This window comes from Odocoileus virginianus, chromosome 29, assembly GCF_023699985.2.
Source record: "Odocoileus virginianus isolate 20LAN1187 ecotype Illinois chromosome 29, Ovbor_1.2, whole genome shotgun sequence".
Classification (NCBI taxonomy): Eukaryota; Metazoa; Chordata; class Mammalia; order Artiodactyla; family Cervidae; genus Odocoileus; species Odocoileus virginianus.
Window position 1 is genome coordinate 20,621,085 of NC_069702.1, and position 18,693 is coordinate 20,639,777.

Consider the following 18,693-nt stretch of genomic DNA (forward strand, 5'->3'; position numbering starts at 1 on the left):
TGTAGCAAAATACAGCACAAGAGTTATTGGTTACATTTAGAATATAAGACATTTCTTAGGACAAATAATCTATCTTCTCCAAAAAATCAACAGCATAAAAGATAAAAAGGAGGGGGACAGTTATAAAGTAAAATAATAACGCAGTATTGTCTGGAGTTTGATTTAATCAAACCAATTATGAAAAGATAACCTTAAGACATTACATGAAATATGAATAAGGAATAACTATGTATTAGATATATTAGGTAATTATTTTCTTAGGTATAATGTCAGGATGTCAACAGCACATGAACTGTGAACTTCCAGATGTTCACACTGGATTTAGAAAAGGCAGAGGAACCAGAGATCAAACTGCAAACATCCAAAGGATCATCTAAAAAGCAAGAGAGTTCCAGAAAAACACCTACTTCTGTTCTATTGACCATGCCAACACCTTTGACTGTGTGGATCAAAATAAACTGTGGAAAATTCTTCAACAAATGGGAATACCAGACCACCTGACCTCCCTCCTGAGAAAGCAGTATGCAGGTCAAGAAGCAACAGTTAGAACTGGACATGGAACAACAGACTGGTTCCAAATAGGAACAGGAGTACGTCAAGGCTGTATATTGTCACTCTGTTTATTTAACTTATACACAGAGTACATCATGAGAAACATTGGGCTGAATGAAGCACAAACTGGAATCAAGACTGCTGGGAGAAATATCAATAACATAAGATATACAGATGATACCACCCTTATGGCAGAAAACAAAGACGAATTAAAGAGCCTCTTGATGAAAGTGAAAGAGGAGAGTGAAAACGTTGGCTTAAAACTCAACATTCAGAACACTAAGATCATGCCATCTGGTCCCATCACCTCATTGCAAATAGATGGGGAAACAGTGGAAACAGTGACAGACTTTCAGAATCGCTGCAGATGGTGACTGCAGCCAAGAAATTAAAAGATGCTTGCTCTTTGGTAGAAAAGCTATGACCAACCTAGACAGCACATTAAAAAGCAGAGACATCACTTTGCCAGCAAAGGTCCATCTGGTCAAAGCTATGGTTTTTCCAATAGTCATGTATGGATGTGAGAGTTGGACCAGAAAGATGGCTGAGCACCAAAGAATTGATGCTTTTGAACTGTCGTGTTGGAGAAGACTCTTGAGAGTCCCTTGGACTGCAAGGAGATCCAACCAGTCCATACTAAAGGAAATCAGTCCTGAATATTCATTGGAAGGACTGATGCTGAAGCTGAAACTCCAATACTTTGGCGTTTCAAAGAACTGACTAATTGGAAAAGACCCTAATGCTGGGAAAGATTAAAGGCAGGAAGACAAGGGGACCACAGAGTGTGAGATGGTTGCATGGCATCACCAATGTGATGGACATGAATTTGAGTAGGCACCACGAGTTGGTGATGGACAAGGAAAACTGTCATGCTGAAGTCCATGGGGTCACAAAGAGTCAGACACAACTGAGGGACTGAACTGAACTGGGATATTCAGAAGTTTCTCAAGTGAGTAGCAGGATAATTGAGTCTTAAATAAAGAGATCTGTTCTAGTTTCAAAGACAACTCCACTCTAGAAAAGTGATCAAATCACCCACGTGTTATGAAAAGAAGTCCAAGAATGAACTCTGGTGATCACCATCATGCATGAAATAAACAAGGGGAGGATTCAATGAGGGATTCTGATATAAAATGTTAGTGTGTTTGAATAGATTTGAGAAGAAAGAATTAATCAGCATACTGATTAAGCAACAGTAATCAAATGATGTAGAGAAGTTAAATAAGATGAGAACTGAAAATAGCACATAGAAGTTTGAAATTGGCAGTCACTAGTAATTTTCGCACGAGTTGTTTCATTTGAATAATAGTGGCAGAGGGCTAAAAACAGTAGGTTATCACCTCCATGAGAAGTCAGAATTGAAGATACTTATTATTTGGAAGAGTTTAGCTGGAAACTGTAAGAGAGGTAGGTCAACAGTTGGAATTCAAAATGGATTTCTTATAGAAATACCTTCAGCATGTCCAGAGGTGAGATAAAGGAGCCAGCTGATAGCATCAGTATGAGAATGTATGAAAAAAAGAGAATACCAGATTAAGCATGGCTTCATTGGAAAAAGGGGTGAAAGGATTAAAAAAAAAAAAAAACAAGTTGAATACATTAGCTCTAGCCAAGTCAAGGAGTTTTTTTTTTTTTTTTTTCTGCATCTGGGAAAATGTGGTGAGGATAAATGCATGTATTTCACTTAATAAAAATGAAATATTGATTTTTTTTTTAAGAAAAAAAAAGTTTCTTCCTTGGTGTTCCAGTGGTTAAGAATCTGCCTTGCAATGCAGAAAATGCGGGTTCAGTTCTTGGTCAGGGAACTAAGATCCCACAACTAAGCCCATGTGCCGCTACTAGTGAGCCCACGTGCCACAACTAGAGAGTCTGTGGGCCGCAACAAAAGAGCCACATGACACAGTGACGATCCTGCATGCTTCCGCGAAGACCTGATGCAGCCAAATAAACAGATACATTAAAAAATAAAAGCAAGGACAAGTACTTGTGGTCAGACATTTTACTTCAGAGATGTCGCCAGAAGACCCTTGGTCACTCTTAAGGCACACATTCCCTCAGGGTTCTCGGGAAATCCCAAGCCTTGCTGTGTTGGGGAAATGCGTACAAGTTTGCAGCAGACTGCAGCTCTGAGAGGTTGGCTGAGGGAAAGATGGCATGATGGTTTTGAGAGTTAGGGATGTTCTGAGAGTTAGGGATGGACATGTTTTGCATGTAGTTGGTGAGCCCAGGAGCCAGGAGCTGCCAGAATGGAACTGTGACTGGGAATAATCAGAAGACTACTCTGAGGGGGGCACCTGCTAATGAGGAAGCTGATTTGGTTGAGAGAGAGCCAGATTGGGCAGTGGTTTCTATGTTTAGACCCCGTGTTCTCTGTGAAATGTGAGGCAAATCATATATGGAGAGGAGTCAGGGTCAGAGTTGAGAACAATGGTTTTGAGAAAGTGATGAAGGTTCAGACTATTTGGGGGCGTTGGGGAGAATGGTGAAATTAAGAACTGAGAAAAAACATATAGATGGATGGCTGAGGGCTTGGCTGACTTTGGAAACCATAAATTATTAGAAGCAGCCATCCACACCTTTCTGAAATACCCCAAAATTTCCTTCAACATTACCCAGGGATTTTGAAGACAAGAGGATGACTGGCTCAATCAACCTGAGGGTTAGCAGGATAGATACAATCAAGGCTCAAAAATGTCATGGGCAGCAGGGATTATTGTAAGAGGTAAATTAAATGATTTTGCTCTGCATCTAGGTTGGATAGGGAAAGGAGTATGTCTGTGAAATGGTGATGGGTTAGGAACTCTAGATGATAGCAAGAAGGATGGACACCAGATAGCAGAGATATCAGAGGAAGAGTGTTGTTACAAGTGTCAAAACATAATCTGGATACAGCAGTCAAGAGATAAAGCAGAATGCCGCTACGACCATTGTGTTCTAGCATGAGTGAGAGGTGTAGAATAAAAGTTGAGCTTGAGAGCTACTCAGAAGGTGGGAGAAGGGTAAGGATCTGCATGTGGATTGACTTGGTTGAGTAGATCCTATGTTATGGGATGAGGGCATTGGAGGAAAGGGCAGGGGTTAGTAAAAACAACATGAATAGAAGAAATCTCCAAATAGGCCAGTGGTGAAAATAAGGGAGTGTGAGCTACTCAGAGGCCTGGACTTTGGTTGGTGACCAAAAAAAAAAAAAAAAAAAGGTGAGAGGAAACTGTATTCCCTGGACTGCTCTTGAGGCTTCTAGACAGGCAAAGTCCCAAGTGGTGCAAGAGCCTTGTGAGATTAGCAATTTTTAGGTTCTACTTATCATTTAAAAGGAATGTCACTGAGAATTCGCTTATCTCATCTCTGAAGAGTTTCCTTCATTGGCCTGTTAATGGAATATACACATCTATGTTCAGTCCCCAGTTTAAATTTTACTTACTTTTTTATTCCAACCACTCCTATTATATATACATTGGAGTTCCAGAAAATAAAACAAATAACCCTTATCTTTACTCTTGAAGGTGTGAGCAATGTGTTGCACTTTACCTCATATCTGTGGGTCTTGGAAGAAGTCGTTTTTTTCCACTAAAGTAGACTTCAAAATCTTCAGTCTTCAGCCTGTGGGCATAGTCAATGTATCCTGACACCTCCTGCCCATGAGAATTTCTGTCACGAATAAAGATCACGGACTAGTAACACAGAAAAACAGAGAATGGAGAGAGAGTAAGTGAATGAAAGTCATTTGAGTAAATTTTACCCGATAATAAAATCTACAGTTATTGAATGATGCATGTGTTATAGCTTATTCTAAGGGCTTTACATTTCATCCTTACTAAGAGCCTATAAGGTAGGTATTATTACTTTCTCCTGAAGAAATTCATGAAAAGTTAACTGAATATGCATATAATGTTCATTTACAGCAATTCAGGGCTTCCCTTGTGGTTCAGACAGTAGAGAATCTGCCTGCAGTGGGGGAGAGCCAGGTTTGACCCCTGGGTTGGGAAGATCCCATAGAGAAGGGCATGGCTACCCACTCCAGTATTCTTGCCTGGAGATTTCACAGACAGAGGAGCTTGGCAAGCTACAGTCCATGGGATTGCAAAGAATTGGACATGACTGAGCAACTAACACTAATTAACTTACAGTAATTGTATATAACAATATCAACAAATAACTCATAGAAGTATTCCTAAGGACAGACATTATTTTAAGTGTTTGTAATACATTATTTTCAGTGTTTATAATTATTTAATACATTAGCTTATTCCTAATGACAGACATTATTTTCAGTGTTTGTAATGTCTTTTTCCAATCCTACTGTCTTTTCTTCGTCATCATTTTGTAAATTTAAAAACTGAGAAACAAAGAAGTTGAGTTCTTATACAGGTAGTAGGTTGAAAAACTCAGATTAAAACCCAGGTTCATGTGTCTATCCTTCTGATTAGAAGGAAAGAATCACTGCATTCTTTTTTTCATTTGAACACCTACATATTTTCTGTTACAAGAATAGAAATGGGGTCTCTCTTCTTTATTATCATAACAGTCAAAAATTGAAATCTCTTTACAAAATTAATTCCATAGGTCAAAACTTACAGAAACTACATATTTCTCCTTTACATTAATCCCTTCACAAATATCATTGAAGAATTGTTAGACATTGTTGAATGTGGCAAGGATACAGTGATAAACAAGACAGTAAAGGTCCTGATCTCTTGGGACTCATGTTGAGGTAAGCAGAAGTAGCCAATAGACATTAAAAGAAAACAATACTTATAGTGAGGGATAAATGTCATAAAGAAGATAAAGAAGATGATTGGTTAGACAAGTTCATGGTGGTAAAGGCTACTTTAGGTAGAGGGATTAGAAAAGACCTTGAGAAGACCTTTATGCCAAGACTTGAAGGCTGAGAAGAGGTAAGCCATGCAGAGATCTAGAATAGAAGCCTATAAATTGAAGGTAACAGTTGATAGAAAGGGTGTAAAGTGGGAACAAGATAATGGGAATGGAAGAAGTGTAGTCTTTTCTCTGTCAAGACAAAACACATGGATCTCAAGTTCTATGGTGGGGGCAGGGAGTGCAGAGAAAAAGAAAAAAAAGCTCTAAATGTAATTAGAAAAGCTCATAATGTATTCATTTCCAAATCTAGATCAAAGTGTAGGGTTTCATGGCGAGTTCTATATTTGGAGGAATCTGTAAACAAGACTTCCTTTTCCTCTTGAGCAATTACTGGACAGTTACTTGTTGGGTCTTTGTATAGTCAATTATAGGGAGCACTTACAGGGGTTACCTTAGATAGCAGAGTTTCCAAAAGGGTGAAGTTAGAAAATTGAAATAATCCTTTTCCCTGCTACACTTATGAAAATATGCTGTTAAGAACATGCCAACTTAAAAATGGAAGAACAGAGATATAATTTACAATTATTTGTTACTCTGCTGATGTTTTGTCTTCCAGCCTATTCTGGTATGGCACTGGGTGCTGTGAATACTGTGCTGAGGATACTGTGCTAAGTATCCTGCAGCCCTTTCTTAGCATGAGAGGAGGGAATATTGTGCTGGATTAGTGGTGTTTCCCTCAGAAATGACTGGATGAACAAACATTCATTACTATTCCTGTGGTCAAATTTAGATAGACTCAATCCTTAGTCCATCTCATTACCCCTACATAACTCCCAGTTAAATTTATATAGATTTCTCCATGCTTTTAGTCACTTAGCTTTTAGTTTATACAACACAAAATCCAAATGGTTAGTAACTCAAAGAGACTTCCTGAAACTCACGCTACTAAAGCAATAACTAGTGTTACTATCCCAATGTTACTGAGGCCATGGGCTATTAATATTTCATATGCTGTTTGAAAGGTACTTATAATCTTTATTCCATTATGGCTGCTCCTGATGCTAGCAAGTCATGCAGGGACATGGAGATGGAAAAAAGGCCCAGAATAAGTCCTCTACTTTCAAAATGGAACTCTATTAACAATAACAACAACAAAAAGCTCTTCTGTTTCTCTGTCTCTGTTTTTGTCTCTGTCTTTCAAAATGAGAGATTCTGTTGTTATTCAGTTGCTAAGTTGTGTCCGACTCTTTGCAACACATCCACTGCAGCACAACAGGCTTCTCTGTCCTTCACTGTCTCCCAGAGTTTGCCCAAGCTCGTTTCCATTGATTTGGTGATGCCATTCAATCATCTCACCCTCTGTTGCCCACTTCTCCTCCTGCCCTCAATCTTTCCCAGCATCAGGGTCTTTTCAAATGAGTTAGTTCTTCGCATCAGGTGGTCAAAGTATTGGAGCTTCAGCTTCAGCATCAATCCTTCCAATGAATATTCAGGACTGATTTCCTTTAGGACTGACTGGTTTGATTCCTTGCTGTCTAAGGGGTTCTCAAGAGTCTTCTCCAACACCACAGTTTGAGAGCATCAATTCTTCGGCACTCAGCCTTTTTATAGTCCAACTCTCATATCCATACATGACTACTGGAAAAACCATAGCTTTGAGTGTGTGGACCTTTGTTGGCAAAGTTATGTCTCTGCTTTTTAGTATGCTGTCTAGGTTGGTCACAACTTATCTTCCAAGGAGCAAGCGTCTTTTAATTTCACACCTGCAGTCATTATCCACAGTGATTTTGGAGTTCAAGCAAATAAAATAAGAGATGGACCAGATATTTTTCCAGCAGAATAACATAGCAGATATTGTTACTGACTTTTCTGCTGAAAACAAATAAAAGTTCTGGGTAAAATCTAAAAACTAACTTGTAACATGCATTAATGCCTGAGTTTAGGAGGAAATGGCAACTCACTCCAGTATTCTTGCTTGGGAAATCCCATAGACAGAGCTTAGTAGGTTATAAAAGTTGGACACGAATGAGCACTGTAGTAAATTTATATCTATCCTTAAGTTCTAGATCAAAGGGAATAAAAACATAAATATTATAGAATAAAGATTGTAAAGTGTTAAAATATAAGCTTAATTGTTTAGTTTTAACTTAGTCAAGTACCTAAACATCTTTAGTCTTTAATGTTCTTATGGGTAAAGTGACTGATTTTCTAAAATGCCTGCAATACAAGAGACCTGGGTTTGATCCCTGGGTTGGGAGGATACCCTAGAAGGAGGACATGGCAACTCACTCCAGTATTCTTGCCTGGAGAATCCACATGGACAGAGGAGCCTGGTGGGCTAAGTCCATGGGGTCACAAAGAGTTGGACATGACTGAGCAACTAAATCTGACTTAGTTGGACAGGAGCAACAATAAGCAAAATACGTATCATTTTGTTATATATGTATATATTATATACATATATATGTATATAATATATACATATACTATATGTTCATTAAAGCTCTCTATCCAGAGGAGAAATATTGTGTGACATCCCTTATATGTGGAATCTAAAGAGAAATGCTACAAATAAACTTACTTATAAAACAGAAAGAGACTCACAGACTTAGGAAACACACCATGGCTGTCAGGGGGAAGGACGAGGGGAATGGATAGTTAGGGAATTTGAGGTGGATACGTATACACTGCTATATTTAAAATGGATAACCCACAAGGACCTACTGTATAGCACAGGGAACTCTGCTGAAAGTTACATGGCAGCTGAATGGGAGGGGAGTTTGTGGGAGAATGGATACATGAATGTGTGTGGCTGAGTCCCTACACTGTCCACCTGAAACTTTTACAACATTTTAATTGGCTATTTGCTGTGCTTCGTTGCTCAGTTGTGTCCGACTCTTTGCGACCCCATGGACTGTAGCCCACCAGGTTCCTCTGTCCATGGGGATTCTCCAGGCAAGAATACTGGAGTGGGTTGCCATGTTCTCTCCCAGGAGATCTTCCCAACCCAGGGATCAAACCCAGGTCTCCCATATTGCAGGCAGATTCTCTACCATCTGAACCACCAAGGAAGCTCTTAATTGGCTATACCCCAATACAAGATAAAAAGTTTTTTTAAAAGGCCCTCTGTCCACAGAAATCTAAATAAATTTGAAATCTTACTTCTCCAGCCTTTGAGAATGAAGAGCTTGCTCTGTGATTTTTGTGAGTCCTGATATTTTGGGTTTTTTTGAAACCAGACAACTTCAAGTAAGGTCAAACTGGGTATAAGTGTAAGTGTGATTCCCTCCATGTTCACTGTATGTCTTTGGGTGGATTGTTCAAACTCTTTATGCCTCTCTATATTCATAAGTCCTGTGCCCTTAGTCAGGTTCCTGCAAAATCCAGCAAGTCTCTACACCAAACCAAACTGAACACTCCCCCAAATAAAACAAAACAAACCATAACAAAATAAACAAGAATCCAAAATTCTGCTTGGACCTAAGCATTTAACTAGTTAAGCTTCCTCTTTCTTTTTTCTTTTTCTTCTTTGTTGAAGTATAGTTGATTGATTCTGTATGTTTTCACTTATATGTGAAATCTAAAAACTAAACAAATACAACAAAAAACCAGAAACAGACTCACAGATACAGAGAATTAACTAGTGGTTACTAGAGGGGACAAAATAGATGGAGAGGATTAGGAAGTATATGCCGCTAGGTATAAAATAAATAAATGACAAGGATGTAATGTACAGCAAAGGGAACATAGTCAATGTCGTGTTATATCTTTGTATGGAGTATAATACATAAGAATATTGAATTACTATGTGATACACCTGAAGCTAGTATGATATTGTGGTTAAGCCTTCTTGCAACCTCTCTCTTCTTCCTGTTTGTCTTTCTACTTTACAGAGTAACAGGATAACTTTTTCCTTTTGTATTGCATGAAACTTCTAAGTTCACATTTAGGTGTTGTCAGACCCATACCTTTAGCCCTATTCGACCAATTTGTAAGTAACATGCAAATATGGTTTTCTTTCCCAATAGAAATTCTTGTAATCATTGTATCTATGATTTTTTTATCTTCAAGAAAAGCTAAATGTTAAATTAAACTTTATATGATTTCAAACCTAGAAAAATAATTGCAAGAAGCTGTTTTCACAAAAATCTGTACAGAGAAAACAAAAATTTCTTTTTTTTTTCCATTTATTTTTATTAGTTGGAGGCTAATTACTTTACATCATTACAGTAGTTTTTGTCATACATTGAAATGAATTAGCCATGGATTTACATGTATTCCCCATGTCTTTCCAAGTATGGGTACATATGTGTAAAAGTATATTTTTAAAATAAAAAAATCAGTGAAATGAAAAATCTTCCAAATGAATAGCATGCTTTATGAATTATTTTAAAACTCTGATTAGAACTATTGAAAGTGAAAGTCACTCAGTCATGTCCCACTCTTTGCCACCATATGGACTATACAGTCCATGGAATCCTCCAGGCAAGAATACTGGAGTGGATAGCCTATCCCTTCTCCAGGGGATCTTCCCAACCCAGGGATCGAACCAGGGTCTCCTGCATTGCAGGCAGATTCTTTACCAACTAAGCTATCGGGAAAGCCAAAACTATTGAGCTACAGTAATTGGTAATAGTCAGGAAATGACATTTAGCTTTCAAAACATATCATTTAAAAGTATAGAGTAGGGTAACAGAAAAAAATAGTGAAACAGAAGAGGTGAGAGGAATTAGAGAATTAGAATAAAGCTAACTAATACTCTTGATTAATTAATTTAATGTGTTCATTTGCAAAATGTATATATTCCTCCAAAGTCAAGACTAATTACCCCTACCATTAATACTACTATAATTTATTAATAAAACACTATGTTCTGAGAAAAATATTAGCTTCATATTTATCATTGTATTTAATTCTCTAAAACACACACACACACATATATGTGTGTATATATATGTACATATATACATAAAGGTTCAGTTCAGTTCAGTCACTCAGTCGTGTCCAACTGTTTGCAATCCCATGAATCGCAGCATGGCAGGCCTCCCTGTCCATCACAAACTCCGGGAGTTTACTCAAACTCATGCCCATCGAGTCGGTGATGCCGTCCAGCCATCTCATCCTCTGTCATCCCCTTCTTCTCCTGCCCCTAATTCCTCCCAGCATCAGGGTCTTTTCCAATGAGTCAACTCTTCGCATGAGGTGGCCAAAGTATTGGAGTTTCAGCTTCAGCATCAGTCCTTCCAATGAACCACCAGGACTGATCTCCTTTAGGATGGACTGGTTGGATCTCCTTGCAGTCCAAGGGACTCTCAAGAGTCTTCTCCAACACCATAGTTCAAAAGCATCGATTTTTCAGTGCTCAGCTTTCCTCACAGTCCAACTCTCACATCCATACATGAGACCACTGGAAAAACCATAGCCTTGACTAGATGGGACTTTGTTGGCAAAGTAATGTCTCTGCTTTTTAATATTCTGTCTAGGTTGGTCATAACTTTCCTTCCAAGGGGTAAGAGTCTTTTAATTTCATGGCTGCAGTCACCATCTGCAGTGATTTTGGGTTAGATAGCATTAATATCTTCCATTTTATAAATGTAAGACCTCAAAGAACTGAGAATTTAAGGAATCTCCCTAAGGACATTCAGCTACAGTGGGGCACATACCCTTACATATTTACTTCCATGAATCCCATGCTTCCAACCACTGTGCATAGACACATAAAACCTGGATTCAAATGCTGGTCCTGCCATCTATTTACTCTGTGACACTGGTAAGTTAGTTATCATTTTTAACATTTAGTTCCCTCCATTACAAAATGGTCATAACACCTGCCTCTTAGGGTTGCTGCGTGAATTAAATAAGACTGTTTATGCTAAGCACACAACAATGACTTGAACTTGGCAAAAACTCAGAAAATATTAATATTACATATTGGTTTAAAAATTTTTGCATTACTATCACTATTGTAGTTATAATATGTTAACAGTTTTGTCAATTCCTTTTGGATAAGGAAATGGAATAATTATATCAGAATTCCATTACGTAGGTGTATATAATTATGTCTAGGTTGCAGTTCAATTCATTTGTTAAGTTTATTCATTCTCAGTTAGAACTTTGAATGTATTTTGAAATTAAACTTTAAACAATCTTTCCAGTTATTAAACAGGATGGATCTAATTGACAATAAAGTCATGATTTTGGCATCCAGATGTGTATAATAGGAACCCCTTAGAAGAATAAGGTTTATTTCGGCCTGAGTGTGACAAGTTTTAGTAATTGAAAGTTTTCTTATTTGGAGTCCTCTACTGTTTCAATGTATAAAATAGATTCAATATAAAATATAGAATAGATTCAAGGGATTAGATCTAATAGACAGATTGCCTGAAGAACTATGGATGGAAGTTTATGCCTGGGTAATCCCATGGACAGAAGAGCCTGGTGGGCTACAGTGCATGGGGTCACAATAGTTGGACACAACTGAGTGACTCAAGAAAAAGAAATGCAAAAAGGAAAAATGGCTGTCTGAGGAGGCCTTACAAATAGCTGAGAAAAGAAGAGAAGCTAAAGGCAAAGGAGAAAACGAAAGATATACCCATATGAATGCAGAATTCCAAAGAATAGCAAGGAGAGATATGAAAGCCTTTCTCAGTGATCAATGCAAAGAGATAGAGGAAAACAATGAATGGAAAGACTAGAGATCTCTTCAAGAAAATTAGAGATACGAAAGGAATATTTCATGCAAAGATGGGCACAATAAACGACAGAAATGGTATGGACCTAACAGAAGCAGAAGATATTAAGAAGAGGTGGCAAGAATACACAGAAGAACTATACAAAAAAGACCTTCATGATCCAGATAACCATGACAATGTGATCACTCAGCTAGAGACAGACATCCTGGAATGCAAAGTCAAGTGGGCCTTAGGAAGTATCACTACGAACAAAGCTAGTGGAGGTGATGGAATTTCAGTTGAGCTATCTCAAATCCTAATAGATGATGCTGTGAAAGTGCTGCACTCAGTATGCCAGCAAATTTGGAAAACTCAGCAGTGACCACAGGACTGGAAAAGGTAAGTTTTCATTCCAATCCCAAAGAAAGACAATGAAAAAGAATCTTCAAACTACTGCACAATTGCACTCATCTCACATGCTAGCAAAGTAATGCTCAAAATTCTCCAACCCAGGCTTCAACAGTATGTGAACCATGAACTTCCAGCTGTTCAAGCTGGATTTAGAAAAGGCAGAGGGATTAGAGATCAAATTGCCAACATCCGTTGGATCATCAAAAAAGCAAGAGAGTTTCAGAAAAACATCTACTGCTTCATTGACTATGCCAAAGCTTTGACTGTGTGGATCACAACAAATTGTGGAAAATTCCGAAAGAGATGGGAATACCAGATCACCTGACCTGCCTCCTGAGAAATCTGTATGCAGGTCAAGAAGCATCTGTTAGAACTGGACATGAAACAACAGACTGGTTCAAAATCGGGAAAGAAGTACATTAAAACTCTGCTTATTTATATTGCCACTCTGCTTATTTAGCTTATTTGCAGAGTACATCATGCAAAATGTAAGGCTGGATGAAGCACAAGGTGGAATCAAGATTGCCGAGGGAAATATCAATAACCTCAGATATGCAGATGACACCATCCTTATGGCAGAAAGTGAAGAACTAAAGAGCCTCCTGATGAAAGTAAAAGAGGAGAGTGAAAAAGTTGGCTTAAAACTCAACATTCAGAAAACTAAGATCATGGCATCTGGTTCCATCACTTCATGGCAAATAGATGGGGAAACAATGGAAACAGTGACAGACTTTATTTTCTTGGGCTCCAAAATCACTGCAGATGGTGACTGCAGCCATGAAATTTAAAGTCGCTTGCTCCTTGGTAGAAAAGCTATGACCAACCTAGACAGCATATTAAAAAGCAGAGACATTACTTTGCCAACAAAGGTCTGTCTAGTCAAAGCCATGGTTTTTCCAGTAGTCATGTATGGATGTGAGAGCTGGACTATAAAGAAAGCTGAGCTCTGAAGAATTGATGCTTTTGAACTGTGATGCTGGAAAAGACTCTTGAGAGTCCCTTGGACTGCAAGGAGATCCAACCAGCCTATCCTAAAGGAAATCAGTCCTGAATATTAATTGGAAGGACTGATTCTGAAGCTGAAACTCCAATACTTTGGCCACCTGATGCAAAGAAAAGACTTATTTGAAAAGACTAATATGGGAAAGATTGGAGGCAGGAGGAGAAGGGGATGACAGAGGATAAAATGGTTAGAAGGCATCACCAATTTGATGGACATGTGTTTGAGTAGGCTCTGGGAATTGGTGATAGACAGGGAAGCCTGGCCTGCTGCAGTCCATGGGGTCTCAGAGTCAGACATGACTGAGCGACTGAACTGAACTGACTGTTTCAATAGGAATTAGAAAATGTTATAAATAATTGTTTTAAATTTCTCTACTAACCGTTTTCTTTTAAAGAATATAATAACTTTATTGAGGTATAGTTTATATAACATAAAATTCATACTAAAGTTTTAAGTGTAAAATTCAATGGTTTTTAGTATATTTGTAGAGCAGTGTAACATAATCTAGCTTTAGAAAATTTTCATCACCCAGAAAAGATCCCCTGTGCCCATTTGCATTCATCCCTGTTCCCATCCCCAGGTCCCAGGCAACCACTAATCTACTCTGTATCTCTATAGACTTGCCTTTTCTGAATTTTTTCATATAAATGGAATCACAGAGTATATGGTTTTATTCACTCTAATAACTTTTTAATCACAGTTAATTTCCCAAAAGACACATGAAAACTATACTTCATATACTGAAGAGCTCTTCTAAATGATGATGTTATGTTTATAAAAGAAAAATTTCCAAAATGTTCATTGTCCTTAGATATGACCCTTTAATCCTTTCTATAATAAGTCAAGTTATAACCAATACAAGTACTTCAGGAAATCAAATGATATTTATTTGAATCCATGACTCAGTTCACTTCAGTTCAGTCACTCAGTATTGTGTCCAACTCTTTGCGACCCCATGGACTGCAGCACGCCAGGTTTCCCTGTCCATCACCAACTCCTGGAGCCCACTCCTCATGTACATTGAGTCGGTGATGTCATCCAACCATCTCATCCTCTATCATCTCCTTCTCCTCCTGTCTTCAATCTTTCCCAGCATCAGGGTCTTTTCCAGTGAGTCAGTTCTTCACATCAGGTGGCCAATGTATTGGAGTTTCAGCTCCAGAATCAGTCCTTCCAATGAGTATTCAGGACTGATTTCCTCTAGGATGGACTGGTTGGATCTCCTTGCAATCCAAGGGACTCTCAAGAGTCTTCTCCAACACCACAGTTCAAGAGCATCAATTCTTCAGCACTCAGCTTTATAGTCCAACTCTCACATCTGTACATGACTATTGGAAAAACCATAGCTTTGACTTGATGTACCTTTGTTGGCAAAGTCCAAAGTTCTAAATTTATTTGCAACCTAAGCAAAAGAAGGATGGTATTACTGGTAAAGAATCTCCCTGCCAATGCAGGAGATGTAATAGATGCAGCTTCAACCCCTGGGTTGGAAAGATCCCCTGGAGAAGGTAATGGCAACCCACTTCAGTATTCTTGCTGGGAGAATCCCATGTACAGAGAAGCCTGGTGGGTTACAGACTATGTGTTGCAAAGAGTCAGACATGACTGAATGTCTGAGCAAGCAAGGAAGCAAAATACATGAATTTTTAAGTAACAAAAATGGTATCAATGAAAAATATAATAAGCTATTGATAAATATTAAGACACAAGCATTCTTTATAGTGAAGTGAGAGCTCAGATACCAAAAAGTATTGGAAACTGAGATTACTGAGATGGTCTGTGACCTCAAGTGTGAACCAAAAAACTTATGGAATGCTGAGTTAGGTCTTCATTACTTCTCATGTGTTGGGAGAAGATGAATTAAAGCACAATTTAGACCATTAATATATCATTTGGATCTTTGGCTGCTTGTCTTTTTCCCAGAAGTGGATTAAAATACAAATTCATAAAGTTGTTATGGGCTGAGTACATATGTTGCCTGATTTTTCTTGCCAAACACTAATGAGGAGACATAAACCTGATACATTGAAATGGGACTTTTTCAACAGTGAAGCCAAAGTCACTTGTAAAAAAGCGTACTAAGCAGTATGTTGCTGCATAAAAACTGAACCATCCATTTCAGGGTATGAAAGCTGTCCGACAAGCTAAGCTCTGGTAATTCCCTCCTGAGACTGTCAGCATGCCCCCTGATAAAGACAAATGAAAAAAGAATTTTTATTTCTTAGAATTTTAAGGTCCTGTAATGCTTTTATGAATCATTAGCTTTAGGGAATCATTTTGGTTTGGAAGAGAAATGATTTTGCTAAATGAAGTCTAAGTTTTGACAAACATGTTTTCAAACATCTAAAAATTTCTGTTATAAATTTCTCTGATACAAATTGCTTTCTGATTTTTATGCTGATAATTAATTCAAAATTCTATATCTTCTTATTCATTTGCAGTTAGATACATCTTTTCACTGTTCACACAGTTCTCAGGGTTATGGGGAAGATGGTTCTTTGCCCTTCCTGTTAAAAGCTTATTCTAAGAACCAGCAAGCTTTTACTTCCACATTCTGGTGCCCAGGGGAATTCCTGGTGGCTCAGTGGTAAAGAATCTGCCTGAAATGCAGGAGACCATGGTTCGATCCCTGGGTTGGGAAGATCCCTGGGAGAAGGAAATGGCAACCCACTCCAGTATTCTTGCCTGGGAAATCCCATGGACAGAGGAAACTGGTGGGCTACAGTCCATGGGGTCACAAGAGTTGGACACGATTCAGTGACTAGACCACCATCACCACATGTTGCCCAAAGCAGGTCACAAAGCAGTTCAGTGTCAAGAGGCAGGCAGAGTGACTTCTCTTGATGGGAGCAGTTGCAAAGTATCATTGCAAAGGGCCATGGATAAAGGACAAAGTGGGGGATGGTAGCCATTAGTTTGCAATTTAAGTATTTATCATATAGAACCTAAGAAGCTTATTTTTTGACAATTAGAGATTTTATTTCTGAGGGGAATTGTTGACTTTACTATTTTTAAAATAGTAGATTATAAAAATATCAGCATTTAAAAAAGGCTCTTTTTAGCATCACCAATGAGGTTGCGAGTAACTTGGGAATGCCTGATTTCACTGTAGCTTCCAAAATGTTCTGTAAATTTTAGTGAATGTCACTAATTTTAGTAATGTCAGTGCTTTGTGGTGACCCACCTAAATGGAAAGGAAGTCTACAAAAGAAGGGATGAATGAATGTTTAGTTGACTCACTTCGCTGTACAGTAGAAATTAACACAACGTTATAAAGAACTGTACCTCAGTAAAAAATTAAAAAACAACAGCAACAAAAAACCCAAAAGAGTATATATTATGCATGCTAAGTCGCTTCAGTAGTGTCCAACTCTTTGCAGTCCTCTGGACTGCAGCCTGCCAGGCTCCTCTGTCCAAGGGATTCTCCAAGCAAGCATACTGGAGAGGGGTGCCATTTACTTTTCCAGGGGATCTTCCTGACTTAGGGATGGAACTCGAGTCTCTTTACGTCTCCTGTTTTGACAGGTAGGTTCTTTACCACTAATGCCACCTGGAAACCCCAAAACATGTGCCTCGAGAAATAGCCAAGTTAAAACTAGAGAGATCTGCTGGGATATATTGTAGAATCTCTAAGTACTGGAAAAAAGAGAAATTATTTTATTTGTATATGAACTGATAATTTACTTAGAAAATCAGAGATAGTTAACTGAAACCAATACAATATATCTATACAAAAATACAATAATAACTAGACAGCAAAAACTAACACAATATTGTAAAGCAATTATACTCCAATTAAAAAAAAATAGCTTGGTCTTGCATTGGCAATAACCTATTAGACTATTTCACATGCAACCTTTATTTGCATTCTGCTTTTTTAAAATTATAACTCTCCTCCAAACATTTTTTTATGAAAAACTTTTCTAAACTAACATAAAAACCAAGAGGTTACATTGCTGAAGGAAATTTATTATTACAAAATAAATGTATTAAAATTTTAAGCAAAATACCAATGGGTGACTTTGGATTCTTTGAAATTTTACCTTAAATATAAAGGCTAACATTCAGCTGGTAAAGAATCTGCCTGCAATGCAGGAGATTCCGGTTTAATTCCTGGGTTGGGAAGTTCCCCTGGAGAAGGGAATGGCTACCCACCTTAGTATTCTTGGGCTTCCCTGGTGTCTCAGATGGTAAAGAATCCACCTGCAGTGGGGAGACCTGGGTTTATTCCCTGTGTTGGGAAGATCACCTGGAGAAGGGAATGGCTACCCACTCCAGAATTCTTGCCTGGAGAATTCCATGGACAGAGGAGCCTGGCAGGCTACAGTCCACATAGTTAGAAAGAGTTGGACATGACTGGGCGACTTTCACTTCACTTCACATTACTCAAGATAATTTTGAAGAGGAAAAATAAACAGCAGAACTTGCATTATTAGATACAAAGTTGCAATAATTAAATCTTATATCATTGATACAGTGATGCATAATGAAAAGTAATAACTTCAGAAACACACCCTTACACAAATGTGTATACTGCATATAGTATGATATTTTCTAAATTTTCTACACTGGGTGTCTATGTTGTGTTTTACTTTTAGGGTTTTTTTTTTTTTTTGATATGGAACATTTAAAAAGTCTTTGTTGAATTTGCTACAATATTGTATTTGTTCTATGTTTTTGTTTTTTGGCTGCAAGGCATGTGAGACTTAGCTCCCTAACCAGGGATTGAGCCTGCATTCCCTGCATTGGAAGGCAAAGTCTTAACCATTGGCCCACCAGGGAAGACCCATGTCTACACTTGCTTTAACTACATGATTCCAAAATTTTCTGTGAAAACATACATCTCTCTGACCTCTACCTCCTATCTTTCTAGGTCACAGATGCTGGCGCCCCTTTCAGATCTTTGAGCAGCTGATGCATTAAACCACCATGTTTCATCACTGTTTACTATCCTGTTTATATAGTCAGTTCTCTCTTTATCCAGCTAAGAGTCCATGGTGCATGCAGTATCATAATTGTTCACTTGCATACATTTTCAAATTTCTTGCACACATCCTGTCACACTCATGAAAAAAATTCCAATGTGGTTTCAACCCAACATTCCTTTTATAGTTTTTTTACATAGCAATGACTGATTTTGGCTAGAGAAAAAGAAAACTAGAATGACTGGACGCAAAAAAAAAAAAAAAGACGATAAACTCCTTTGTATCTATATAGCACTTACATAATAATTGTCTA

The 18,693-nt window shown here is 38.0% G+C and overlaps 1 protein-coding gene across 3 annotated transcripts in view; it reads right to left on the reverse strand.

Annotated features, from left to right (window-relative positions):
- Window positions 1-18,693, reverse strand: part of CFAP299 (cilia and flagella associated protein 299) — a 650,002-nt gene that overhangs the window by 94,963 nt on the left and 536,346 nt on the right. For all 3 annotated transcript variants that reach the window (XM_020904320.2, XM_020904319.2, XM_020904323.2), the window contains one exon: window positions 4,081-4,223. In XM_020904320.2, the coding sequence (XP_020759979.2) occupies window positions 4,081-4,223 (143 nt within the window). The remainder of the gene's footprint in view (window positions 1-4,080; window positions 4,224-18,693) is intronic.